Source organism: Clarias gariepinus, chromosome 22 (genome assembly GCF_024256425.1).
Source record: "Clarias gariepinus isolate MV-2021 ecotype Netherlands chromosome 22, CGAR_prim_01v2, whole genome shotgun sequence".
Lineage (NCBI taxonomy): Eukaryota > Metazoa > Chordata > Actinopteri > Siluriformes > Clariidae > Clarias > Clarias gariepinus.
Window position 1 is genome coordinate 21,647,009 of NC_071121.1, and position 27,705 is coordinate 21,674,713.

At 40.6% G+C, this 27,705-nt stretch overlaps 1 protein-coding gene across 2 annotated transcripts; it reads left to right on the forward strand.

Annotated features, from left to right (window-relative positions):
* Window positions 1-74: 74 nt before the first annotated feature.
* Window positions 75-26,623, forward strand: pkig (protein kinase (cAMP-dependent, catalytic) inhibitor gamma). Of its 2 annotated transcripts, none has more exons than XM_053481991.1 (3): window positions 75-383; window positions 24,499-24,677; window positions 25,925-26,619. In XM_053481991.1, the coding sequence occupies exons 2-3, from the start codon at window positions 24,527-24,529 to the stop codon at window positions 26,008-26,010; spliced, it is 237 nt and encodes a 78-aa protein (XP_053337966.1). In that variant the 5' UTR covers window positions 75-383; window positions 24,499-24,526; the 3' UTR covers window positions 26,011-26,619. The 2 variants fall into 2 exon arrangements, with proteins under 2 accessions (XP_053337966.1, XP_053337967.1); XM_053481992.1 differs by lacking the exon at window positions 75-383 and adding an exon at window positions 6,015-6,194 and having other exon boundaries at window positions 25,925-26,623.
* Window positions 26,624-27,705: the final 1,082 nt, after the last annotated feature.

Consider the following 27,705-nt stretch of genomic DNA (forward strand, 5'->3'; position numbering starts at 1 on the left):
ACAGAATGATGATTAAACGAATTGTGATTCAGTGAGCTGGACATTGTTGTCTGTGTTTGCGGTGGGGTTTGGCTTTGACAACGGGGACAGACAGAAACATCTCGCTCTCATTGGAGCGACGGAGCCGAGGCGAGGTGCCATTGGCTGTGGACTAAAACTCCATTTTGCAAACAGCTGTTTGAGATCTAACCTCGCCCACTGCTTTTCAATGGGGTTGTCAAAGAAACGTCGGGCTTGACGACTCTGCTGCTGTTGTCTTGTCGTGACGGAGCCAAAGCCCTACAAAATGACGGAACGGAGAGCGTAAGGGAAGAGAGGACAAGCGGGGAGAGGAGACGGTCCGGCCGCGGGGTAACAAGTGGAGCAAATTCAGGCGAATGAAGGTTAGTCGTGTTACGTCTCGTCTTTGGTTTAAACCCCAACACACACACACCTTTAGCAGCTATTACGCTCGGCCATTTAGATGAAACGCATTTAGACAAAAGGAGGGGTTTATTTTGTTTGTTTGTTTGTTTGTTTGTTTTTGCGGCAAAGCGCCAGTCTGTCGTTTGATGCTTTGTGAATGTGAACGGCGTGGGTTTGAATCCCAAATGGCTTCCTACTGGATATTTAGGGCACTACATAGGGACCAGCTTTACTGTATATACATAGGCAGTGGTGCGTTTATACTGAAACAACTTGATAAATTATTATTTATATTTTATTTATTATTTATGTATTAATTGTTGCCTATTTTAGCAAGCCATAATCCTGCACATTTAAACTTCTGAACTTCTAATTGTCAACCTTGTTTCTTGTCAGCATCAGAAATCGTTTTGTTTTGTAAAAAAAAAAAAAAAATCCATATATCCTATTTAACGTTTTAACACTTCCGGTCTAATATTGTCACGTTGGTACGCGGTGACGTCATAGGCTGGTAAATTATTATCCGATTAAATTAAATACATATACATTTTCTTTAAATTTGTTATCCACCAAAAAAAAAAACATCCCAACCCCAAGGACAATCTTCAACCACGGTGTCACTCAACAACCAGGGCTTTTGTGAGGGGAAATATATGGTTACTGCACGTTCAAAAGGTGGGTAGAAGTCGCCAGATGACGTCACATGATGATTTGTATGTCCATTATGCTGTTGGGATTATTTGCCAATCAAAACGTGTTCCATGGGAGAAGGGCGGGCTTTTGGAGGACACCTAGAATAGAATAGAATAGAATAGAATAGAATAGAGTTTTATTAGAATATCAACTTGTTACATACTTGTGTATAAATTTGTGTATCTATCTAAAAAAAAATAAAAAAAAAATAAAAATATTTACACACACACGTATAACAGCCGAGCTCATAGCTCCTGAAACCCTACGATTCAGTCTGCAGAGTGTCTACAGCGATGTTGCATACAGCAGGCAGAAGTAAGGGGTGCTGTAGCTGGCAGCCGGTGTAGCGGTCGTCACTCACCATGTAACAGACACAGTGTTATCGTCACCTTTTATGCCACACTAGGAGGTAATAATGTATTTCCTAGGGAATGGGAATTACCAAGTACCTCCTGATACCTAGGTGCTGCTGTGATTTGTGTTGTGATTTCCTAAGTGTCACAATTTTATAAATATCCCAGTTTGATTAGTTTTATCCCCCCAATTTCATAAAAAAATTAAACAAACTCTGTAAATGATTTCCTCGGGCGATGCTGTGCTGATGATTATACAGGAAAAGCAATAGTTCACTCACTCACTGTCTATACTGCTTTATCCTATACAAAATCAAATGCAAACACGGATAAATTAATAATAATAAAAAAATAATGGTAAAAGATTTTTGCCCCACCTCTAATAGCCATGTACAATATATCTGTAGGTTGTTGGGAACAATGGTGATTGTTGCTGGGAATTGCTTTGGTTGATCATTAGTTGTTGGGAAGAATGGTCGACTGTGATTGATTATTTCGAACAATGCAGGTTGATGATTGGTTGTTGGTGATCGGCGTGATCAGTGATTGGTACAGCGAACTACACTGTTTGGTGATTAGTTGGTTGGGACCAATGGTGGTAAATTATTGGTTGTCATCTAATGGAGGATGATGATTGATGGGAACAATAGTTAATCAGTGATTGTTGTTGGGAATTGCTGTGGTTGGTAATTAGTTGTTGGGAACAATGGCGGATGGTGATTGGTTACTTGGAACCGTGCCGGAGAGCTTTAATGGGTTGACTGTCTGCAAATGTGTCACTTTTCGAAACAAAATTAAATGATGCCAAGATAATATTGGTGATAATGATACAAAAGGAAACTGATTGGCTTTAAAACAATATTAGAGAGAACTTGATGGTCTATTTCAGTTCCAACACCAGCTAATTACAATTTAATAAACACACCATGACACAACATAGCTACACCATAATAAATGAAATTCTTGTACATAACAAGTAATAATGTACATAATGTATGCAGTTAAAAAGAATAATATACAGCAGGCAATCATATAAGCAATAGAAATGTAATAAAATATGTACACTTTTTTTTATAACTGGAGCACTTTTCCTCTTCTGTCGGAAGATAAATATTCCTTTTTTTTATTTACAAGATGTACAAGAGAGGTATTCAAACTGTAGGCGGAAGTCCTCTGGGGCATGGAGGATTTGCTGGTGGGGAGGTGGGAGGTGGGGAGGGATATGCATAATGGATTTTACCGATGTAGGAAACAACAGAAAAATTACACCATGTACACAAGCTGCTGGGCTGTGAACAGAGGAGCGTGTGCACGACAGCGCTGCAGAAATTTGTCTCATCAGCTGTGAAAGATGGAGAGTCAGATTAGACTAAAAAAACAATTTGTGCTAAATGTACACTCACAAGGTGCTTTTTTAGGAACATATACTTATTAATGCAATCACCTTATCATGTGGTATAAACATAATGCATAACGTCTTGCAGATTCCGAGCAAAACCTTTAGGTAATGTTCACATCAAACATCAGAACGAGAAAAATGTAATCTTGGTGAATTTATTCAGAGCACGGTTTGTGCTCAAGCATTAGAGAAACTGCGGCTAATCTGGGGGTTTCACTCTGGATTTTAAACGGAATGGTGCGCAAAAACAGCAAACGTCCAGCAATCAGGAGTTCTACGAGTGAAACCCGCTTGTAGATGGGAAGCACAGAGGAGAACAGCCAGACTGGTTTGTCGTGACAGGAGGGCAAAAGTAAGCCAAATAAGCACTCTTTATAACTCTGGTGTGCAGAAAAACATCTCATAAAGCATGACACAATAGCAGAACCACTGGAACCCAAGGCTAAAGTGGGCGGACGCTCATTTGAAACTGGTCAGTTAAGGATGAGGAAGACATTGCCTTGTACAGTAGGTGATGATATACTGGATGTGTGTTTTATGTTCTTCTAGCTGTATCTGACAAAACGGTTTGAGTTCCACAGATGAATAAAATTTAGATTTTAAATAATTTACCGTTCTGCTAGACTCAGCGGAGGATGACTACATAAAAATCAGAATGAACGATGAGTATTATGTAATCAACTGACATCTCAATAATAAATCAGATTTTAGCTGGTTTTGGGAATATGAATCTAATTGGAATAGGATTGCTTTAGCTTTCAAGCAGCAATTTCTTTTCACAAGGACTTCAATATCCTATCAGACTGTGTTTCTTCCATTAGACCACCTTTTAGAAAGCGATGATTAACACTGACGATAACCGGCTAGTTTTTTTGTGTAACATGAACAAGTCAGGTTTGATTAAGGCTTAAGCATGGCCTCAGCAATCCTCTGTTTGTTCTTGACTGGATTCCTGGTCAAGACACTTTGCAGTGATTGAATATGTAGCGGTAGTTTTTAGGGCGAGTGGTGCATTTACTGGAATCAAAGTCCAGAATTAGTAACCTACATCTAAGCAAATAAAAGTCATGGATAAATGAGCATGAACCATGTACAGTGAGATGTTTAGAAGCATTACTGCATTAAGCTCTTCAAACATGGTCCAGATCTCTTCACCACTTGGGGCATTTTCATGTTAGGGCCTGGTGATCGTTTCTGAGAACACTTGACCCCAAAGCCTGGTTCAGTTTGATCAGGGAAAACACAATGTTGGGAAACATATCGAGCACAGAACGAATCAGATATGGAAGCCGTATTGTACCCGCTAAAAGAAGTGGATTGCTCATCATCAGCGCTGTCCGTCTTCTTTAAAATCTCCATTTTCCTTTTCAAATGCGTCTTTAATATAAATATAAGCCTTTCAGGCGTAATCCTACTTCATAACACTAGCACTATGCTTTCAGGCTCAACCAGCTGTCTGTGCTTGTGTCAAAGAGGACAGGAGACATCTCTTGATTGCGTTGATGGTTTGCTGATTACAAAGCCCAGGACTTTTTACAGAGACGGTTTCTATCTCCGAGCACCCATTTCAGTAATAGCCATCAGAATAGAAAAATGGTTCACAGACCCAAGGACACGGAGTCGTTTATGTGAAGCGTCACTCTCACGAAGGTTAATAATACTTTTATTTTTACTTTTGCTTGACGTATGCATGTCAGGAAGCATGTTCTTGTTTAAATATGGAAGTTCTGCTTTTATCATTAATGTTGTGATGATAATAAACCGGTTTTGCTACCCTTAGTCACTAAAATGATGGAGTAAGAAAAAAGCTTGGCAAATCTTTTACAGTTATTAATCATAATCCTGGAAGGCCACATGATTTCCCAGTCAAAGATTCCTAGTTCGTAATTTCCAAGCTTATTCAATGGAAGCTGCCAAAAGGTCCTTAGTCTCAGTCTCAAAAGCTCTGCCACACACACTCGCTGATGTCCACTGTACACTTACTATCCATCAACCAGCAGGAAAGTGTTCAGATTCTTATTTCTGTAAATGTAAGACCACTGAGTGGGTTTTTTTGTGTCTCGCGAAATGCTGACTGTTTTGTTGCATCACGCCTCCATGGTGTAAGGGTGTAGTCAAGTGGTGGCTTCTTGTAAATAAATGCAGTTTATCTCCTCACACGAGACACTCAAGACTTAACCATCCTGGAGCCCAGCTCTTCAAGACCCCTGACCTGATCTTATTTCTTGCTTACTAGTTGATCTTAAAACAGAAAGGTTTTGAGACTTATCACGCATAAAACAAAGCATGAGCCGTAGTGGACGACGTGTAGGCTGTATGCCAAGAGATTCCACTTTTGTGCTTATTGCATTATAATTCACTTAGGTTTGCTCGCTCAGCCGATGCTTTAGCAGGACGAGTAAACCTTTTCACGTCAGTGGTTTATAGTTGCGTGGACCGTTACCCTGGAGACATTAGATGGAATTGAATATATAACCTCTTCCTATATGAGATATACAATACTGTGCAAAAGTCTTGAGCCAGCCTAGTTTCTTCAGATTAAATTTAACAGTGTAGAAATAGGAACATATGTTTTATCGCAACAGGCTACAAAATGCAAAGTAACAACCTCAGCAGCAGCCTCATTTCCCCTCTCGTCTGTTCCAGCCACTCAACTTTTAGCAACGCCAGTATATTAATCACCAGCCTGATCATCTGCACCCGTTTCTTACTGGTTACGCCTTAAACTAGATATTTTTAAGCTTGAATGATGCTTAGGTCAGTGTGGAGCTTAATAAGCAGAGAACATTCCTCTAAAACTGATCAGGAACAATAAGTCAAAAATCTTTCAGGAAAGCTGGAGAACTGCTCAAGCATACCTTAAAAAATGCAAGAAAGTTTTGCTTTTTGGATGAAAAATCTGAAGAAAAGAACGATGCCTCGCAACGTTTTTTTTTTTTGCACAGTACTGTAAATATAAGCAAGGATTCGAATCCGAGTGATTATTTATTTATTTTTTTGTCGTCATTTTTGATCAGGGTCTCATACAGTTATTTCTGAGTATGACCAGAACAACTACGTACAGTATACATTTGAGGTTTAAACACTCAGCACAAGTCACTTTAACGCCCACTTCCTGATCAGTGGGAGAGAAGAAGAAGAAGAACAGTGCTGCAGCTGTGTGGGATACGCTCAGTAAGCTCAGACAGCGAAAGGAAGAGAGCAAAGAGGGAGAGAAAAACGAACGCTCGTCCATAAAGAGCCGCCTGCTTTTATTTCCTTCTGCGGATTTTCCCTCCTCGGCGAACGGATCGCGGATATCATCCATGCTGTTACGTGACCAGGATTTAACAATGATATGTCTGGTATGTACTGAAATCTGGGCTGACGATGTTGTTCGGTTATGGACACTGATACTGTAAGAAAGAAAGTGGAGGAGTCGAGTGATCCATTATGACAAGTGCTTTTGAAAAATCTAGGGTACATCATTGTTTTAACATGGGTAGATTTTTTCGTGAAATGAATAGATAATGTCTAGAGGTCAACCCGACTGGATGTAGATCAGATATTTGTACAGTTGTTCACTGTGTGTATACTGTAGGTGATCAGTGGTTTATTGGAAGCTTTCACGCAGAAAAGGAAAATCATTAAGCTGAGGCAGACCCAGAGCCTAGTCGTAGTAGTTTAGTCAGGCTTATGTGTATTACAGTGATCATAATGATGTGGGATTTTCCATTGGATTTCAATAGTAGAAACGGACCCCAAAAAAAGGAAACGTTATTCTGCTCAAGGTCTCATCAGATCCACTGCCTCTGGATGTAAGCTGGGAATACACCCTCGATAGAGTGCCAGTCCATCACAAAGCATTTAAATACAGATGTTCAGTAGATTTCGTTCACAGCCAGTGGTGCTTCATTTATGTTGGAGGAAACTGGAGTCCCCAGAGGAAACCCAAACAGATATTAAAGAAACACGAAGATGCAACGCTATGTATTTTCTCGTCGCGTTAATGAGCCCGAACGGATGCCGTGAGGTAATTTCAGATTAAGAGCAATGTGGGAGAGGCATGTGGAAACAGTGAGTTAATAGAGAAAACAAGATCGGTAATTATTTAAAGACTTCACTAGGGAAAATGAAGACTCGGAGAAAGAACCAAGAGCTCATTGGGTACGTTCGGCGAGGCCGATGCTTCATTATTAGAGACATTAAAGATGATGGCTGCGTAAAGTTACACCTCCCAGGGACTCGAGAACTCCCTTATCTTCAATTGTGGGTATTAATGGACACAATTAGCTTGTGGGTTTTTTTTTTTAAAGGAAATGGAGCTTTGTGTGTCTTTTCAGAATAAATTGGATTTCTGGGCAAGCATGACATAAGACCGGGTGAGGATATTAGAGCTTTAAAAAGTGACGTGTAAGTTTCAGGCTTTTTGGTTATCTGTAATTGCTTCGAGGCTCATTCCACACTCCGTACTTATCACCTGCTCTTTCGGATGCCCTCCCTTTGTTTTTCCTGCGTATCCCTGTCTCGCATGCAGCAGTTTCACGACAGCCAGACAAACAGTGTGGACAGACAGGCCACCTGCTTCCTGTTAACCACCTCGCATGAGCTGAAACGCACGTAGATGAAGTCCTAACATGCCAGACATTTTATTTGTCGGAGTCCAGAGAGTTTCTAATAATTTTGTGGAAAGCCTCCGCCTTTGTACAAGGCTTGTTCAAGTCAAACAGGGACTTTTGATTGTGCAGAACAAAAGAACACCATTAAAAAACTAAAAACAGTGTTCATTTCTTAATGCAAGTAATATAACCCCCTGCTACACACGCGCACTTAACCCCTTTCAAATGTTAACCTGCGACTAGGAGTCTCATTTCATGAGAAGTCACCTTTAAATGTCAATCGGTTTTATGCCTTTATTCAAAAGAAAGGTCAGCACAGGTCCCGGTTTGACTTGAATGCCTCTCGTATATAGCTTTGGTAAATGGTGTGTTAAGCCTGTTTACGCTGCAGCAGTCTGCATGTCATAAAAACAGCTTTAGAATACAGGAGGAGTATTAAAGAAACTCTCTTACCTCGGCTAGTGAGCTGGGCTTTGGAAAATTGTTCTAAGGACATAAATTTGTCTTGGTGACAAATTGCAGTGACAAATACCATGCATCATGATGTTTCATGAGCTGTTTCTGGAGAATTGTCCCTTTTTCCTGAATGATATTTTTACAGCTCATTACTCAGAGTAAACCGGGAGGGTGCGGAGGGTTTTCTTCTTCCTTTCAAACGGTTTCAAGAAACTTTACTTTAAAAATGATATGGAACGTATTAAATCATTTTCACATTTCTTCGTATTACTATAAGAGGCGTTTAAGTCAAACTGGCGTAAAAGTCCTTGATGATGAGACTCTTAAAGTATTTGACCCGTGCAAACATTGTCTGTGAATGACGGCCAAGGTAGCTTAGAGCCCACTGCGTTTTTTCCGACGAACATTCACCTGATCATTGAAAATTTACCGATAACTTGTCACCAACTTGCTGTAGAGATGCATCTGTCTGTGCAAAATGTACACACAATCATTGATCAACACCACTTGCACATTACAGGAGCTTGGCTTGGAGGGTAACTGCCAATTCCACCTGTTTGGGCTATCGAAGGAGTTCCTGGGAGGCCAGCGTTTCAGACAAGCAACAGACAGTCTGATCATCTAGATGCTGTCTCGATGTTATCCAAGCACTACTGAAACGTTGGAATAAGTGCATTAGTGCAGCAGAAATAAAGGGAGGTTTTACTCTCATTCTGTTATTCTGCACAATCAAAAGTCCTGGTTTGACTTGAACACCCCTCATGTTATTAAGAATCTGTGCTATGTCGCACTTTTTATGGAAACAGATTGGATTCATTGAGACGAATGTATCCTGTCAGTGAGTACTCGGCTCCCTCCACAATATAAACGTCACAGTAATAGGAGAGGTCGGATTATGTATTTCGACTTGGATAGTGAAGCGTTCCTCTGTTCATGACCTGCTGTCTCATGAGGAGATTCATGAAATTCAGCCCGGATTTCCACCTTCTCATTTCTTTCCTCATCAGTTAGCAGCTGGTTGAGAGGCGACTCCCCTCTCACACTGATTAGCTTTCAGCTCTAAATCACTGCATCAATAATTCTAAACATCACATTGACCTCAAATTGACCAGCAGTCTGAAACACCCTTTTGTGGTTTTTACGATGCAAGTCCAACTAGCTGTAATTTTTTATTTATTTATTTTTTTTTTAAATCGAATGCCGCAGTTCTGAGAGAAATTCACCTCCTAATGCGTTCCTAATGGCCTTCTCCATAAATTTGTTGCTGTTTTCAGATTAACCGGATGGACTACGTCTTTTATTTTTTCCCGAACATCTCGAGACTGTGCTGCACCTAATAATTGTATCCACACTGATTCATGATGGCTCGGAATAATCGTTAATAAAACGTAAAGCGTCGCAGGTAAAGCACGCTAAGCATTTTTCGAACGGCCCGTGCTCTCTGTAGCATCCTCATTATTATTTAATATTTGATCTAATAGTTAAAGGTCTAACAGGCTCCGCTTTCCTGTGTGAACTATGAGCTTGTGCATTAGTAAAAGGCCGGCTGTCACAGGCCTTGATCTCCTGCTTTTTAAATTGTTGACGCTTTGTTGTATGACGTAGCACCCCTGTCCTGCTGTGTCAATGGCCTTATGAGCTAAAAGGCTAATCTATGCATCGTCTTGGGGACCGTGACCAAAACAATTTACAGGTTTTGATCTATCGAAATAAGTCTTCGTTGACGCCAGTACTAGTATTACATTCTACATTTGCCTTAAAAAAATCATAGGATCTTGGAAAATTTGTTTAGGACTTTTTTCATTCATTTACTATATGAAAAGCATATACTGTAAGTGCATGTCACATACTGTATGTTGCTAGATTCCTTCTTTTAACATCAGCTGATGGAGATAATCAGTAGTAGGCAGTTCATGTATCGCCACACTGACACTGGCAAAATCGATTTTTAAAAATTATTATTCCTCTATGTTTTCTTTTAAGGTGGTAAAAAGTTGCAGTTCCTTTATGATCCTACAGGTGGTGCACTCTAAACTATTCAAGCGTCCCATGCTGTAAGAACGAATCTTTTGGGAAGTTTGTTTAGGACTAAAATTATGATCTTTAGAAATCACAATACAATTAATCGAATCGGCATCTACAGTAGGTAACGTGATATCGTATCGGGGATCCTGGTAATTCACATCCTTAATAGCTAAGTTCGAAATGAAATGCATTAGCTAACGTTCACTGCCTTGCATCGGGTAAGGCTGCGATCTCGAACACAGCGTTTTTTTTACATTTACAAATACAATATTTCCTCACTACGATTAATATCATTTCTGATTCGAGATTCCGGCTTAACTGTTTACATGGATGTTGATCTCACAAAATGTGTTTACATCCTCAAAGCCTTTAATCAGAAAAGAAGTGGTTTATATTCAGCATTTATTCTGCAGGAAATGTAAGAGAAGAAGGAGAATTACGGTTGATTAGGCTTCCTATCTTTTCTGATAAATCCCTCCCCCTGCGTTACGATTGCTTACAAGAATATGATTGATTAGATGCTTTATTTTGTACACAGTACGTCCTCTGGCAGAGACCGAGTGCGTTCAAGTAAACACAGGTAGAAGACGGTTGTTCTCACAGAGATCACTGATCAGGAATAGAAGCAAAATTTTCTTTTCGGAAACCCAACACATATTACATGACCTAATATTACCCCGACGTAGGGCAAGCGAATCTATTCCACCAGAAAGAATCTATTTCTTCCAGCAAGGGAGAAACACTTGGATCAAGTGTTTACATGGCTAATATTTACCTACTGAACAAATTCTCAAAGGTTCACACACCGGCCCTTTCATATCAGGGTGGCTAAAGTCAAACTGTTCCAACGGTAGTGTTTACATGATGCATTTATTATACCTATTGGGCTGTTATTCCTATTATTAATGGAACATTAGGGTTAGTGTTAAGGCACCTAGTGTGAGTCAGTCCCTTGTCGTCCAAAATTGCCAGCATAATTTATGATCTATAAGAACAATATTCTGGGCTGATATTTTGTTATATTTGGAATGATTGTTTGTAAATGTACATTAGTTCTCTTTGAGATAGCTAGCATTTGCTTGCATTTAATGCAAACAATGCTGTGAAAAAGTATTTGCCCCTTCCTAAATTTTATCTTTTATTGGTGGCTCTTAAATGATTGACATCATTAATTTTAAAATTACACAAAGATAACCAGAGAACAGTTTTTTTAAATGATATTATTTATTAAGAATAAAAAAAACTAAAAATTCAACAGGTGAGAAACAAAGTAATGGACATGTATCAGACTGTAAAGGGTTACAGAGCAAGTTTTAAAGGCACGGTGAGAGCCATCATCAACAAATGGAGAAAGCTTGGAACAGTGGTGAACGTTCCCAAGAGTAGCTGGGCCAACCACAATTATTCCAAAAGCACAATGACGACTCATCCAGAAGCTCATAAAAGCACACAGAACAGCACCGAAAGAACTACATGGCTTACTTGCCTCAGTTAAGATGGGTGTTTATGATTCAACAATAAGAAAGAGACACAGCAAAATGGCAACAATTGGGTCGTTCCAGGGTGAAAACCACTGCTGACCAAAAAGAACACACAGCCTCATCTTATATTTACCAAAAAAACATTTTGATTATCCCGAAGACATTTGAGCAAATAGTTTGATGAAAAAACGATGATAAAAGGTGAACTTTTTGGAAGGTCTGCGTCCCATTACATCTGGCACAAAACTAATACAGCGTTTCATAAAAAGATCATCATACTCAGTTAAACATGGCGGTGGTAGTGTGATAGTCCAGGCCTGGATGACTTGCCATAATTCATGGAACCTTGAAATCTGCGCTCTACCAGAAAACCCTGAAGGAGAATGTCGGCCATCAGTTCATGACCTCAAGCCACACCAGGGTTATGCAGCAGAACAGTGATCCGAAACGCACCATTAAGTCCACCTCAGAATGTCCCAATCCAATTAAATCCAATTGAGATCCTTAAACAGGCCGTTTATTTTTGAAAACACTCCAATGTAGCTGAATGGAAACAATTTTGCAAAGAAGAGTGGGCCAAAATTCCTCCACAATGACATAAAATGCTCATTGCTAGAACACTTGATTGCAATTGTTGGCGTCGAGGGTGGCACAAGCAGTTATTAGGTTTAGGTTTGGACAGGTTTTTTTTTATCTTAATAAATGAAATCATCATTTCAAAACTGTATTTTGTATTTATTCTGGTTATCCTTGTGATGGGCACTGGTGGCTCAGTGATGTGTTTCTCAACTGCCTTGCGAAATCTTGACCTCAGTCCCCAGCCACTCGATAAAGTGCTGGTCCCAAGCCCGGATAAAATGGGAGGATTACGCCAGGAAGGGCATCTGGCATAAAACCTGTGCTTAGTTGTGTGCAGATCGGATGGATGGTTCACTGTGGCGACCCCGCAAACTCTACAGGGTTCAGACATTAAAGATTTTGAGCTTGCCTTTTTTTTTTTTTTGGCTACTTGCTGCTCCTCGAACATCAAGTGAGGCTTTTATAAAGCAGTGCTTCAGAATCGCGCCTGGCCATCTGGAGAGGTTTGTCAAAAAGAGACGAAGGGGGCACAAGCGTGAAACGGGCGTGCTTCATTTGCGTCTCAAAAGGATCGTCAGTGCTGAACGACAGCGCTAAGCTGTCCAAAGGAGCACATGCAGACTAGAATTCTTAAAGAGCCAGCTGTTGGGAGAGCCGTAAGTGATCCTCAAGGGCCGTGACACTAAAGAGGATTCTGCCTGAGCTTGTGCATTTATATTCCATCCATCAGACCTCTGGCCTTTTAACTTGATTAGATGCAGCTCTCCAATATCAATATCAAGTCTTTGTTGATGAACCACTATGTGCAAACCTTATTAAGCTCTCTCATTTACCTTTTATTTATATTATATATATTTTTTATATTTTTGCCAGTGTAGATATTTGTTGCCATTTTTACAGCCTGAGAAATTTCAGAACATTTTTGCGAACACCCACACACACTTTTAATTTTTGTATTTAAAGCCTCAGACATGGCTGCGCTATTCTAAAGTAAGGAATCACGTCTATTTTAGCTCGTATCAGCACGTTAACTCCTGGCTTTTCCACTGCTGGTGGTGTTTTTTTATTTTTAATTTAATTTAATTTTTTTCTTAAATAGTCGACAGTACATATAGTGTCTGCAGCAGCAGATCAAAATGGCTTCTCGGTTCCTACATAGACAGGGGATGTGTCCTCCGGGCAGCTTTTGATAAATTGAGCCTTCTCGCACAGTAATGTGGGTCTGGAACCACTCTTGCTAAAAATAGACCTGTAGTCGGGAGACTGTAGAGAGCCTGGATTTTCTGTTCGATTTATTGGAGGATTAAACATCACAAATTGTTCAAAGCCTGCATTGTACAGTGGGTTACGCAGGAAAACAGATGGGTCAGTGCTAGAAATGTGCTTCATCATGAATTAGCAGAAATAAAGAAAAGCAGTTCAACAACAGGGACTTTATACAGTATGAGGAAGCCTACCTAAATACTGTAGATCCCATCATCTACAGACAAAAAATGACATCTTAGCAAGTGAACTAGACAAATCGATCTGCTGTCTATAATTATTTAGAATATAACAAATAAGATTAGTGAGCTTATTTCGAAAAAGTTCTTATTCTGTTGACATAAATAAATTCTTAAAACTAGCAAAATTATCTAATTGATCAAGATTTTTTTAGCTTAAAAATGTAGTAATATTTAAAATAGAATTAAGCTTAATAAATCTTTATTTGATTTGTTTATCGTCTATTTTAAGAAAGAGTGTAAATAAATGTAAATTGCGGTTAAGATATTTTCTATATATATATGTATGTGTATATAAGATTATAATAATAATTATTATTATATTCTTTTTTATATATATATATATATATATATATACTGCTTAACTCTAGACTTGTATTCATTATATCCAAAAAAAACCCCAAAAGACACAGCACAAAATCCCCCCCACCAGCCTATTTGGTTTTTTAAATGGCCTGATAAAAGCATGGGAGCTGACTCGATTCCTTTACTGACCTCTTATGCTCTTTTTGTGTCATGTGAGGCTCTAAAGAGGAACAGGCTCTCAGCAATAACAGTCAACGAGAAGGTGGAAGATTTTAATGAATGCTGTTTTCTTCGAAAAATTCTACAATGCTATTTAAAGGGTGTGTTCACATAATGCGGTTTGTTTACGATGGAATTTTGGTGTTTTATTTTTGGTGGGGTTGGTGAGGGTGCAGCAATTTGCATGAAAAAGTGTGCATGAAAAGCATATGTCTGATACTTTTTGGATATCTACAGTAGATGAATATGGTGTAAAAATGGTTGTGTTTTGCCGTGATTGGATTCTCATAGACGCTCGAAGCCTCATCTCCCTTACCTTATCTTTTGTCTTCAGAATTACGGCCAATAAATACAACATTTTTGTTTTGTAATTGTATGTTGCCATTCAGACATCCGTCATGCTGTGATCTGGTCCAGGTTTCTCAAGCTTCCATGTTCATGAGTCAGCAATCTTCTTACCTTACCTTTGGGACCCAATATATCTTAAGTCCCTGGAAACTCTATAGGGCCCAAGGGAGCCGTTCTTCTAAGGCAGTTTTTCATTAAGTAAAAGAATGTATTTGCTGCTCTGTCGATTACATTTCTATGCGGTTACTAGCAGTGACTGATGAATACTTAAAATGCGAAACGGGAACTACATACAATTGACTAACCTGAAGGGGGAAGTGGTTAAGCGTAACGAGCATGTTATATTCCTGGAAGCCTATTGACGCATACTTTTGGAGAACTGTCTGGTTAGAGATAGAACAGACACTACAGTATGTGGACACATGTGCGTGTCTTTTTGTCTTATAAGTAATAAAGGTCTTACACATGTGGTTGGGCTGCAGCTAAGTTGTGTTGTACAGGCCTGGAGGCACCCCACATTTCTTCATATCTCATGAAACGATATAGATTAGATTAAAGTAATGGGAGTAATGGGGAAGTTTTATTGCGACAGTCTTGAAAGTGCATCAAGATACATTTAAACAACCAATTTTTAATTTGTACCAACCTCAGCAGCAACCTCGTTTCCCCTCTCGTCTGCTCCAACCGCTCAGCATTCGGCGTCACCAGTATACTAACCACCGGCCTGATCATCTGCACCTGTTTTTCACTGGTTCATGCTTTAAGTCAGTTTTTTAATTCTCGAATGATTCATAGGTCATGGTGTGGCTTAAACACCTGCTCGGGTACAAGGACTGAACTGGAGCAAGTCTTTCAGGACGCCTGGAGAACAGTTTCTGCATTAAAAACAAGAAAGTCTGGCTCTTTTGAAAGGAAAATATGAAGAAATGCTCAAGTATTAGAGCTTCATTGGCTTGTTGAGACATGTAATAAATCCTTCTGAATTTGTCCAGAGCATTAGATGATGATGATGAATCAGGCGTCTACGAGCCAGGGTTCATCCGGAGAAGATCATTTTATTTTGTGTGGATCAGTCCGCTTAGCCAGTGCAATCCAAAACAAGAGTTGCAAACTAACTGCTTTATACCGAGATGTCACATGAACCTAAGGACAAGAAAGAAACACAGTCAAGGTCCTAAAAATCATGTGAGGGTAAAGTAAACGAAGGGTACTTATAAAAATCACAACAACATGAATAAAATCTTAATGATGGTGCCAGATCCATATTATGTTTTATTATGTATTATTATTATGGGAAATTAGAAATAAATCTCTCAGGCTAATGTGCAGTTTCTGACCGCACTGATTAATGGAAGAATGAGCACTTAGTTGAAAATCAAAACATTTCTGGCATAACCTCTTTCAGTCCATTACATCCATTACACAGAGGAAGCGCATGTGTCGTGAACACAGGGTACTCCTTTTTCCAAGAAAGCCCACATGAAAATCATCATTCTCATCAGGAGCACTGGATTACTGCATTTAAGTCTTGGTCTTGGCTCTTTAAATAAGCGAGTGTTGATTTTGGACCGAGCCATGCCTCTGGGAACTTCCTGACGATCGAGCATCTCATTTGGCCTTTTATGGAGATAACTGATGGCTCCGAGTGGGCCATACATCCCACACTTACTGGACTCCGTGTCCAGACTGTTTACACGTGGTCTGGTCGTCTCCAAATGTTTAAAACGGTTGATTAATTTCACATCTTGGGCCTTCTGGAAGTTGTTCAGCATAAATAAGAGTCAGTTAGAGTCATCAGGAAGGAACGCCTAGCTCTCTGGCCACCAGTATCAGCTGTGCTGCGCTCCCACTGGTAAATGAGGTGTTATTGTCAGCTCTGTAACCAACACCTGAGCCATTTCTTGCAGCTGTGGCCATTTCATTAAGTGGAATGCACTGGATTACCTTTAGTGAGAGACACGGCATCAGGCTGCAATCTGCAGAGGGTGTACAAAGGAGTCGAATGTCAGGTAGTGCAGCCAAACCAAACAAGTCTATCCTTGCCCCCCCCGATCCTTGGATAAAGACCAGCTATATTTAGGAAGCTTGTTTTTCTGCCTAGAATTTCAGGCAACGCCATTTAATCTGCAAGCAGCGACGCTTTATGTTGTTGACAAACTTGCAAAAATATCAGAACCGACATCAAAATGCAAAGACAAAAACCAGCACATTGTACAGTGTATGTCTGTCCCTTAAAGAGGGTCACGGCGTAACATGCTTCCTTGAGTTTTCTGAAAAACAAACAGGCCTACTGAGAATTCTTTTGTGCACATTTTCTTAAAGGGACCGTGTGCTTCTGTTCTGCTTCTTGATGTGCGTCTGGATCACGGCTGCTTGCAAATATTAATCCATTTGCATGCCATTGATGCCTTTTGCATGACGCATTTCAAAGTCAAATAGCCTCAAATGTTGTGCACATGGACCTAAAACCGAATATACTATGATTTATTGATTCTATTTACTTATTCATTTAATTATTCATATTATTTTAATTTTTTTTGGTTTTGTTTTTTGGAAGCCTGGCATTTTAAATAGGTCAGGGACGTTTGCACTGCACATGACATTTCAGCATTCCCCTGGCATTCCCCATGGGCTACTGCTGCACTTTCTCTCTCACTCACTCTGAACCGCAGGATTTGGCATTCAGCGCTACTAAACTGGGGAAGCTATAATTCATACACATTGTCATGGTCGGAGTATTTGACCTGTTTTAAGGACAGTCCACTGTAAACATGCATCATCTTTATATGGGTATATTAAGTTGCGGTTTTAAATAAAGGGATTTAATGGAGATTCTTTTGCTTCTTTTATCTTAAATTTTTTATCTCAATACATTTACAAGGGAATTTACTAATCTATGTCAAAGATAATTCGAGCTGTGCGATTTACGTGATTAGGGTGATGGATTCGGAAGTGATTCCAAAATTATTTTTAGTAAACTTTAAGTGATAAACAGATTTCTGCATCTGTGACACCCGAGTCTTTTTGACTCCTGCAGGTTTGAAAAATGAAGAACTTCATACTAAGTATCGATTGTTGTATAGCAGTTTCATTGCAATTCTTATCTTGATTGTCATTATGTAAAAAAATTGAGTCATCATTAAAACATTAAATTTCACTTCTTTCGATACTTTTGGCCACCTTTATTAGCGGAACGGAAACGCATTTGCTTTATTATCCGCAGATCGGCAGCTTGACTCCCAACATGCTACAGTCGTCCGTAGTTGGAAGCCCAGGGAGAGCAGATTGGCTATGGTTCCTCGGGGCAGGGGTGGCATAGCGGCGCTACCCAATCATGTCAGCAGAAGGGGCGACTAGCGTTGATGGTGTTTTTCACCCCTCCGTATCAATGCGAGAGCACTAGTTCAAAATGATGTGGTCAGCGGCTTCATAATTCTCGGAGTCCCAACCATATCACCAGCATATCACCACAGCTCGACTGGTCATGCATCTAGACTGTTTTGTGAACCTTCTCTAGATGTCCATATCTTTTAAAAGATGTCTAAAGACTGATTTGTTGCTTAGGTATTCGAGTTAAACCCCCCCAAAGCTAGATGGAAAAACTTGAAAAAACAAGACTACTGATTTTCCAGACAAGACTACTGACGACAAGAGGACTGAATAAAATCTTAGTGTGTGTGTGACTATTTCTGGACATGCTGTGTATATCTTATCTTGATGTATCTTATCTCTAGAAGTAAAATACTGTATAACATTCAAACAGAAGCACGGAGAGAACATGCAAACTCAAACCCTCATGGTGCAAGGCCACATCACCACCCTGCCGCCTTTGAAATGTCACTTAAAAATCTTATAACTGCCCAATCTTGATGAGTCCGTTTGTGCCGTAACATGCAATGGAAAGACAAACGCACAGCTTGTGACTAAAAGCTGGCCAGTGACTCTGTACAAACACATCGCTGCCTCAGATGCTTCCCTAGAACGCTCATACTGCCCTCAGGGCTACTGTAGCTCTTCAGGTCTGACTAATGTAATAGTCTCGTTAAAGGCAAAGTGGGATGTTCATAAATACTCCTTTCATAAGCCCCTGATTGTCACAAGGTCCTTGAAGACTGGCTGTTCCCTGTTTTAGTTGCTCTTGAGCAGAGCAATTTACACGACGTCCCGGAATGTCAGACGGAGTCTTTTGTGTTCGCTGCCGTACTGTATGAGCGACCTCCACATGCTCAATACCAGCTGCACAAAGGGACTTTTTATTTGCGGAATAACTTGGCTTTCTTTGCTGACGCACATCACATAAATGGTGTCGATATTTTAAATCTGCTTTTTATTCTCTCTGCATTTTCGTGTGTGAATAGAATTGCTTTTTTTAAACCATTGTGGAGGATTGAGCAGGCATTCCAAACTTGCTAACAGCTTTTTGAAATCTCATCCCTCTTTCCCTTTTCTTCTATACTGCTTATCCTATACAGGGTTGCAGGAAGCCCGGGAAGCTTCTGGCACAAGGTTGGGGTGTCCACCCTGGACAGGGTGCCAATCCATTACAGTGCACAACTGCACACACCACAAACTCATTCAAACACTATGGGAAATTTGGAAAAAAACGATTAACCTGTTGTTGGGCAGAGGGAGGAAATCTGAGTACCTGGAGGAAACCCACAAAGCACTGGGAAAGCATGCAAACTTAAACCCCTATGGTGCAAGGCCACAGCGCTAATCACTACGCCGCCATACCGTCACTTTAAAATCCTGCCCAAAACTACCCAACCTCGGTGAATATTGCTGAAGTGTCACTTGTTTTGAGATGCTTTCTCTCTCACCATGGATGTACAGTCTTATGCAAAAGTTTGGGCACCCCTTGATAAATAAATTTTTTTTTTTTTTTTTTTTTTTATTGAAAAGATGTTATCACAGTCTCTCTTGGGAACGGAAAAAATGCACAATATTTTCAGCAAACATTGATGCATAGTTACATACTTATGTCATAAATTAAACAAAGAAAAAAAGGGCACCCTACATGATCAGTACTTAGAAACACCTCTGGCAGATATCACAGCTTGTGCAAATTCTTTTTTAGCCAGCTAAAAGCGTTAAAATTTTTACACTTGGGATTTTCTTCCATTCTTCCTTGCAAAAGGCTTCTAGTTCTGTAATATTCTTTGGTCATGTTGCATGCACAACTCTTTTAAGATCTACCCACAAATGTTAAATCATGTTTAAATCAGGGGACTGTGATGGCCTTTCCAAAACCTTCAGCTTGCATCTCTTGTGGTATTCCATACTGGATTTCGAGGTATGTTTAGGATCATTGTCCTGTTATAGAAGTCATCATCTTTTTACCTTCCGTTTTTTCTACAGATGTTGTGATGTTTGCTTTCACAATTTTCTGGTATTTAGTGTATTTACTGGTATTTAACTTCATCAGTCCACAGCACTTGTTTCCAAAACGCATCTGGCTTCTGTAGATGTTCTGTTGCATACTTCTGACGTTGCATTCTATGATGGAGACGCAGGTAAGGTTTTTCTTCTGCCGACTCTTCCGTGAAGGTCTTGTGGAACGGTGCACCACCAGTCCTGAGTCTGCTAAATCATCCTGCAGGTCTTTCTGAGCAGCATACGAGCAGTTCTCTCTGAGAGTTTTCTTGATCTTCCAGATCTCATCTTGACCTCCACAGTTCCTCTGAACTGCCATCTCTTAACTGTGGCAACTGCAAGCCGACACCACTTTACTTTATTCTTGTAGCCTTCTTTTGCATTGTGGGCATCAATAACTTTCATTTTTCAGAGTCTTACACAGCTGTTTAGAGGAACCCATGGTTGTTGAGTGCCCACAAGTGTGTGCACAAGGTTTGAAGAGTCAAAGCATTTGTAAAGCTTTGAAATTGGCATTTACTAATGACAGCTGTTGCCATGCATATGATCTAACGAGCTGATTAAGGTCTGAAACCTTATTAAAAGAATTTGAGACTCTAGAACTCTTAGGGTGCCCAAACTTTTTTGTGCCCAAAAATGTTTTTATGGCACAAGAAGTAACAAAACGAGAGCAAGAGAGACTTGAAAATGGACCAAAATCTATTAATCATCAAGGGGTGCCCAAACTTTTGCATAAGACTGTATAGAGTGGTGATGTGGCTCACAGTAGCCTATCTGTCAATTCCGACGAATCCCACTAGTTTCCTTTGCCCCCTTTTACCAACAAGGCATTTCCACCAGCAGAAAGAATGAATGCTCATTGGATTCAACCCCACATTGGACCACAGATCAGAAGGTCCCAGGTTCCATCCCCAACTCCAGGTTGCCCGTGTTAGGCCCTTGAGCAAGGCACTTAGCCCACAATGAGATAAAAATGTAGGTCTCCCTCGATAATCATGCCAGATGCTGTGGTTGACTGAATGGTGCAAACGGTTTAAAGAAGCTCGTATATCTGTGTATGACTCTCCTGGCCAGGGTCAGTTTCCCAATAAGCAAGTGGCGAGTCTTGCTTGGCAAGTGTTTGATGCTGGTCATAGAGCCTAGGAACAAAAGGATATTTTTTTTGCTTTCCTTTCAGTATATGTAAAGTGGAAACGTGTTTCATAGTGACCCGTGACACCACAACAGATTGCAATCCGATTGCAAAGTGACCCTGTCTTTAATGCGAGACTTGGAATGCCGCATGGGATCCAACAGCTGACATGTAAAGGGTGCATGAGCAATAAGAAACCACAATTCATCATTTTTCTTCTGAAATTCTGACGCATCAGGCGTTCGAGCCTAAACAATAATCTAAAGTATGTTCTTCATGACAAAAAGCCCTGATAGCTCTGAATGCAACAAAATATTGTCAAGTATCCAGCCCACATTACGCCCACCATGTCACATGGAAAGCTGTTTTCAGAAGCTACACAGTTAGAAACCCCCATATTTCAGAGACAGCTGGGTTTTTATCTCCACAGGAGGTGTTGCTCCACGCTCTCTCCCTCTCCCTCTCGTTCTCTCTCTCTCTCTCACACACACACACACACACACACACACACACACACACACATAGCTCTATAGTTCCCAGGAAATTACCAAATCAGAAAGCAATTTACTTAATCAAATTGGATACAATCAAATATGAGCAAAACTGGTTATGAATCACAGCACCAGCCAATGCCGCAAGGATCTTTGGTCATGCCCATTTTCCCAGGGTCAGACCTAAACCCTGAGCTTAGTCACGGCGCGAACCCTGAACACTTGCTATGTAAACCGCTTCTCTTCTTTCAGCAAAAATAATGGACTATCTTTAGCCGTACACGCTGTCCGGAATTCACCCCGATTCTTTTAAGATGAATCCTAACACTTCTGGAATTAGCTTTATACAAATCTAAAGATTTACCAGGTGCACTCAATCCTAACCAGAAGGGCTGGAGAAAATATGCATGTGGTAAAGAGAGTGGCACCACCCCGGAGTTACTTGTGCTTGCGTGCGTGTGGCTTGTCCTCATTGATTTCCCTGGAACTCCCCTTTCTTTCGTGTCTCTTTTATCCACGTCCTGTTCCCGCGGTCTCCTCTACTCAGTTTGGCACAGTGCTGTAGTGGACTCCAGGATCCCTGACCCACTTAAATCCAGCCTGGGAAAAACAGACACAAATGAGGATGAATAGCTACTGTGTGTGGGAATATGCCAGGAATACCAACAACCCCCCCCCCCCCCCCACTCCCACCCCTCTACACACATCCACTCTCTTGACTCTTTCACCAACATGAATACCACTAATACCATTTCTGCCTCTTGCCTCAGGTTTTTTCTCGCTCGTTTGCCCGGCGCGTGAAGCGGCCGGTGTAACGGAGATGATCCTAATTGTTTCGTGACTCTAGACGGTCTCAGATGTGCGCTTTTTCTGTTGTAATTAGGCCATGAAATGAGTTCAGGAGCCACTCTATTAAGTTTAGAAATAGAACCTCCGGAGCAATAGTTGCACCAATTCACAAGTTAGTGCTCTTCCTCACGAATATTAAAGTACCAAGGTGTCCAAAGCCAGTTAGCACTAATAGATAGATAAATAGATCTTCTTTTTTTTTTTTTTTTTTGGCTTGTTTTTATAATGAGATACTTGCTGGTATTTGGAGCTTCTGGGATAAATTTCACACCACCTCCATATGTGAGGTTTTTTTTTTTTTTATTATTATTATAGAAATGGCAGTTTCTGGCAGCTTTTTCACTTGGACTGTGTTTAATTTGGTAAATATGACATCATCTTCACATACTAATCAGCAATAGCCGTTCCTATTGACTGATGTGGATTCTACACCGCCTGTCCAAAAAATGAGATCTCACACTAACCATTAAAAACCTTTTTTTGTTCCGGTTCTGCACTACAGTATCCTTCCTGCCTTCAATAATGTGCTGGACAGGTCTTAACCAAAGACAGCAGTGTCCATGTGCTTTGCAGGTCTGTCTTGTGTTTTCTTGTATTACGGTTATGTAATAATAGAACTTCTTTTTTTTTACATTCATGTTGCCAGGGGCTTTAGAACATGTACTGAATTTTTGTCAGAATGACATTTAGGTCCCTGTAAAATGCAATCGCTTCAGTGATGATAAACCCTTTAAACATGCCAGAATTAAACACTCTGCTCATGACAGAATTTCTCTTTTCTTTTGAGTAAAGCAGTGTGCTATTTTTTTTATTTATTTTTTGCTACAAGTGAAATGTCAAGGTCAATACAAGTCCTGGTGGAAAAGGAAAAAAAAACCTTGCTTAGTCTTTTAACAAGCTAGAAAAGCAGTACTCACTCCGCTTCATTAAGCTGAGGACTGTTACATAACGGCACGTTGTACTCCCTTATAAATGAGGGCAGAGCTCATGCTGCCTTCGTGAGTGACATTTGCTGAAGTGCGTGGATTCTTCAAGGCCATTAAGGCTCCCTCTCAAGAAGTCTACAGTACAAAAAGGTATTAGACTTTACATGGAAAGGACGTTAACAAGATAGACGAATCCGAACGGTAACAGCAGTGACGTCCAGTCGAAGACTCGTGATTGGACGCTGATTATAAAGGCTTGAGAAAAGCAAACAAGATGAGATGCATGACACGCTCAGCAGTTCATTAAATCAATTCCATATTCCCGGCTCCAGAGCGGCAGAAGAACGGACGCGTTATTGGATTGTGAGAAGATCTGCCTCGGGGGTCTGAGAGATCATAATTGGCCGTTGGGTGGGTGGGATGAAATAACAGAGTGACAAACGTGTAATGAAGCTTATTGTGTTGGAGTATATTCATTATGTGTCTGGAATGCACAGTGAATTTTGACTGTTTTTATATTTATAAAAGTGCAACTTTATTAGAAACACCACAGTAATAACTGAGCAGGACACCATTTGACTTTCCAACAGCCTCAAATCTTTATGACATGGATTGTACATGGTGTTTGTACACTCCTGAAATATTCCTCCTATGCTGGATCCTGAGACTTTGGGCAAGAGGCGGGGTATACCCTGGACAGGGTGCCAATCCGTTGCAGGGCACACACACTAACATGCTTACTCGCACACTACAGGCAATTTGGGAACTGTGGAAGAAACCATAGTACCCAGAGGAGACCCATTACGCACGGGAAGAACATGCAAACTCCATGTACACAGACCCAAGGTTGGACTCGAACCCTGACCCTGGAGAAACCAATGTAAAATTAGGTGCTGCACTATAACGCATTACCTGTAACATAGTTCAACTCAAATGACACTGCTTGGCCCAGCTGGCGCCAACATGCATCTCCAGTTAATATGTGACTGCGTTCTTGTGTACATGACATGTATTGATCAGGCTCTTGTGGAGATATAAGCTACTAAACGCTCAGACTGTTTCCAAAGTAGGGAAGTGGGGTCACCTGTCTCGTGGTGTTTCAGGCTATAGCGCCCCTGGTAGCACCACTGTGACGACCTCATGAACCAGCTTTGTGTGGCTTTAAGCAGCCATGTTCGTGTTACTTGCGTGAACCATGTCTTAAGCCTTATTAAGGGACCCAAGAACACTTTCCCTGCTCGCCTCACAGTTTGCCACGTTGTGTGCCTAACACTGGGGCAACATAATTGGCTGATTTTTTGAATAGCTATGGCACAAATAAACAGTGCTCATTGTTCTTCTTTTTTATCTTTATGTTTTGCAGGTGGAATGAGAAGACAGGTCATGGGCAGATGATGGACGTTGAGTCATCATACTCGGAGTTCATTAATTGCGATCGCACGGGCCGCAGGAACGCAGTGCCGGACATTAAGGGAGAAGGAACAGCGGTGGGCACCAGCGAACTGACCAAAGACATGGCTGAGATGGACCTGAAGGCAGGAGGTTGGTGTGTGTGTGTGTGTGTGCTGTATTTATATGATCACCCCAGTTGGACAGGATCAAGTTTACCTGATTAGACAGCAGCACTTCCTGTCTGTTATGCATTGCGAGGCCCTCAGGTGAGCGTTTCGTGCCTCTTAAGGTGCACCGAGTTTAAGAAATCAAATTACTCTCTAACGCAGCCTACTTAGAAGAAAGCCAAACAGTTTAAGCCCCTTCTCTTAAGAACCCACTTCCTTCTTACATCATGATAAGCATTCCCTTAAGGTCAGATGTGCTTGTCAGTGGGTCTAGAACACAAAAGGAGTTGAAGGAGAGGTTGAATAGATGCTGTCACCGCAATCGCGCATAGCTCTGTCATCAGCGCTTGGAACAATTCCCACTTCCTTTACCCGCTTCCTCTGTGTGTGGGAACGTTTCCACTCTGGTGAATAATGAGGTGTGGACCAACAGCCCATATATACGATGAACTCAGTGTTCAGTCATGTCATTGAATATCTCATTAAGGCGCATAGTCAAGCTGACTGACGGAAGTAAACCACTCAGGAAATATTATGAGAAACGAGAGCGGTTATTGTTATTACCGGCATTATGATGCACATGGATATTGAATAACTGCCGCAGCAGGCAGCTGTCAATGAATTGATCAGTAACTGGAGTTGTTCATGAGCTAACGTTTTATTTATTGATATGGAGTAACTTCTTTATTCTGGTCATGAACCCGGTCGATTCAGAGACTAATCCTGGCACATCTGGGCACAAAGGCCAAACATACACTCTGGAACATGGTACCCAGAGCATTATACACACTTTCACACCTACTGTAAGATTAGTTTAGAACAGATGGTGGACACGAGCATGTTTTGGAAAGGTGAGCACATGACGGACGGCGCTGTCGGAAACGCGAGCTCTGGGTCACACTGGAGAGCACCGTTACACACAACGCTGTGTCAGCTGGCCTCGTCCCCAAATAACCAGAAATGACCAGAAATCGAACTGAAATGCAACAGATAAATGTAATCCATAATAAATCTTATTGCGGGTTTTGAAATCCCTCGCATTAATAATCGGACAGGGATAGTCCGTGAGTAAAGTGCTCTGGACGGGCTTTACTTCTGCAGCAGATCACATTTATGCACACGAGAACTATACAGAATCACTCTAACATTATAATCTATTTCAGATCTCATTGTTATTGTTGTTGTTATTATTGTTGTATATTTCCACACCCCTGTCGGTATGCGTTCCAGAAGCCGCCGCCGCCGCCGCCGGGGCTCCTGCCACCGAAGCGGAAGCCTCGAGTAGTCAGGAGCAAGGTAAAGAAGGAGCGTCTTAAAGATGAAGGCACTAAAAGAGGAGAACCACTACCTCCTCTCTGGTTCCACACCCTGTGTGAGGTGAGGAGCTGCTCGGACACAGGCGCGCATCGCGTGCCTGAACGCTCTTGCGTCACTGAGAGACTCCAGGAGAAACCACTACACAGAACATCGACACTCTGTTTTGCATAATTCCTGCCATTCCTTACGGGGAGCACTGACTTGTTGATGCCTTTTCCATTTCGAAACTGTGGAAAATATGAGACCCTGGGGTCAGAACTTCATGATCTCGAACCGAGAAACACCAAATAGCACACTAGTGCTGAGGATTCCGAGTTTTTTTTTTTTCTTTCTTTTTTTCTTTTTTAATTAAACAATAACAGGCATAATTGTAACAAACTATGGAACTATTTATTTCCTAATATTCCCTGAGGTCACTAGTTTTGTGTTTCTGTATTACATTATATACTTTACAGTGTATGTAACATTATTAACGATATTTATATAGTACATGAGTCAAAGCTTTCTGCTCAGTCAAAAAAAAACAACTGCATTTCTTTTCTCTTTATATTGTACGTACCTCAATAAATGGGAATGACATTACACACAACGTTCAAGTGTTTCATGGGATCGGGCGGAAAGGGTACACTATATCCTCCACGCAAAACCTACACACTGCTTAAAATATGTGCCTTCACACCTCTATAGTGTCTAGGTAAATGTTCCTTTCTTCTTGCACTTTTTTTATTTTTATTTTTTTTAATGGTGTCAAATAATGTAACTGTCACTATGTTTAATTAGACAGACTCGGAGACATCTCAAGGTTTTCTCACAGTTAATTTTGAACATGCTTAAATACATTTTTATTTTTCTTCTGTAATCCTCTAACATTTAATGTGAAGGCGAAAAAAAAAAATCCTTCTATTATTCCTCATTGATTCCCGTAGCAGCAGAAACGCTTATTAATGCTTAATGTTTTTTTCAACATGTTGTTTATATCACATTAGAATGTTAGTTATATTCAGTTTATTATAAAAAAAAAAATAATAATAAAAAACTTAAAATGTAGCAAATGTTTAAAGAAGATAAAATTTATTATTCAACTATTCCAAAAAAAAAAATAATAATCAAATTCATAACCGTAGCCTTGAGCACGACTAAGGCTAAGATATTAGATTATTAGGTTTGGATAAAAACATTCTTTAACCATGTGCAACAGCACCACCCCTGATTATAGGAAAAATACACCGTCTGACCCAAAATTGGTCACACACGCAAAACCTCAACAGATGTGATGACCTGGTCATTAAGTTCATTTAGGTTGTCAGCGGACAACCTGAATTTTATTGCCACATATCATGGCTGAGCCTCGACCTGAGCAAATGAAGCAACTTCAGATCATAAGACTGCTTTCAGAAGCTTGTGCAGTGGCCACTGTGCATTAGGGATGGAATCGTCGTGGAGCAGCTGAGATTATATTATGACGATTTCTAGTCAACAAGCTTACGTATTCTTTCATAAAAAAAAAATGTTAGGTTGATCTGCGAGCCACAAATGCATTGCTGTCTTCAATTCTTCATCGGAAGTGACTCTTTCTTTCATAGGGCTGCTTTCAGGGGACCAAGTGGGTCCAATGTAGCAAGATCAGGAGTATAGAGAGGATGCTTTAACACCTCAAAATAAAGTTTTTGCAGCGTGTCAACAGTGTGGGCAGA

Bases quoted from the DNA above. Each gene is read 5' to 3' on its own strand.
- pkig (XM_053481991.1), top strand. From the start codon at position 24,527: ATGATGGACGTTGAGTCATCATACTCGGAGTTCATTAATTGCGATCGC. The intron at 24,678-25,924 runs GTTGGTGTGTGT...TATGCGTTCCAG, and splicing joins GATGGACCTGAAGGCAGGAG to AAGCCGCCGCCGCCGCCGCC.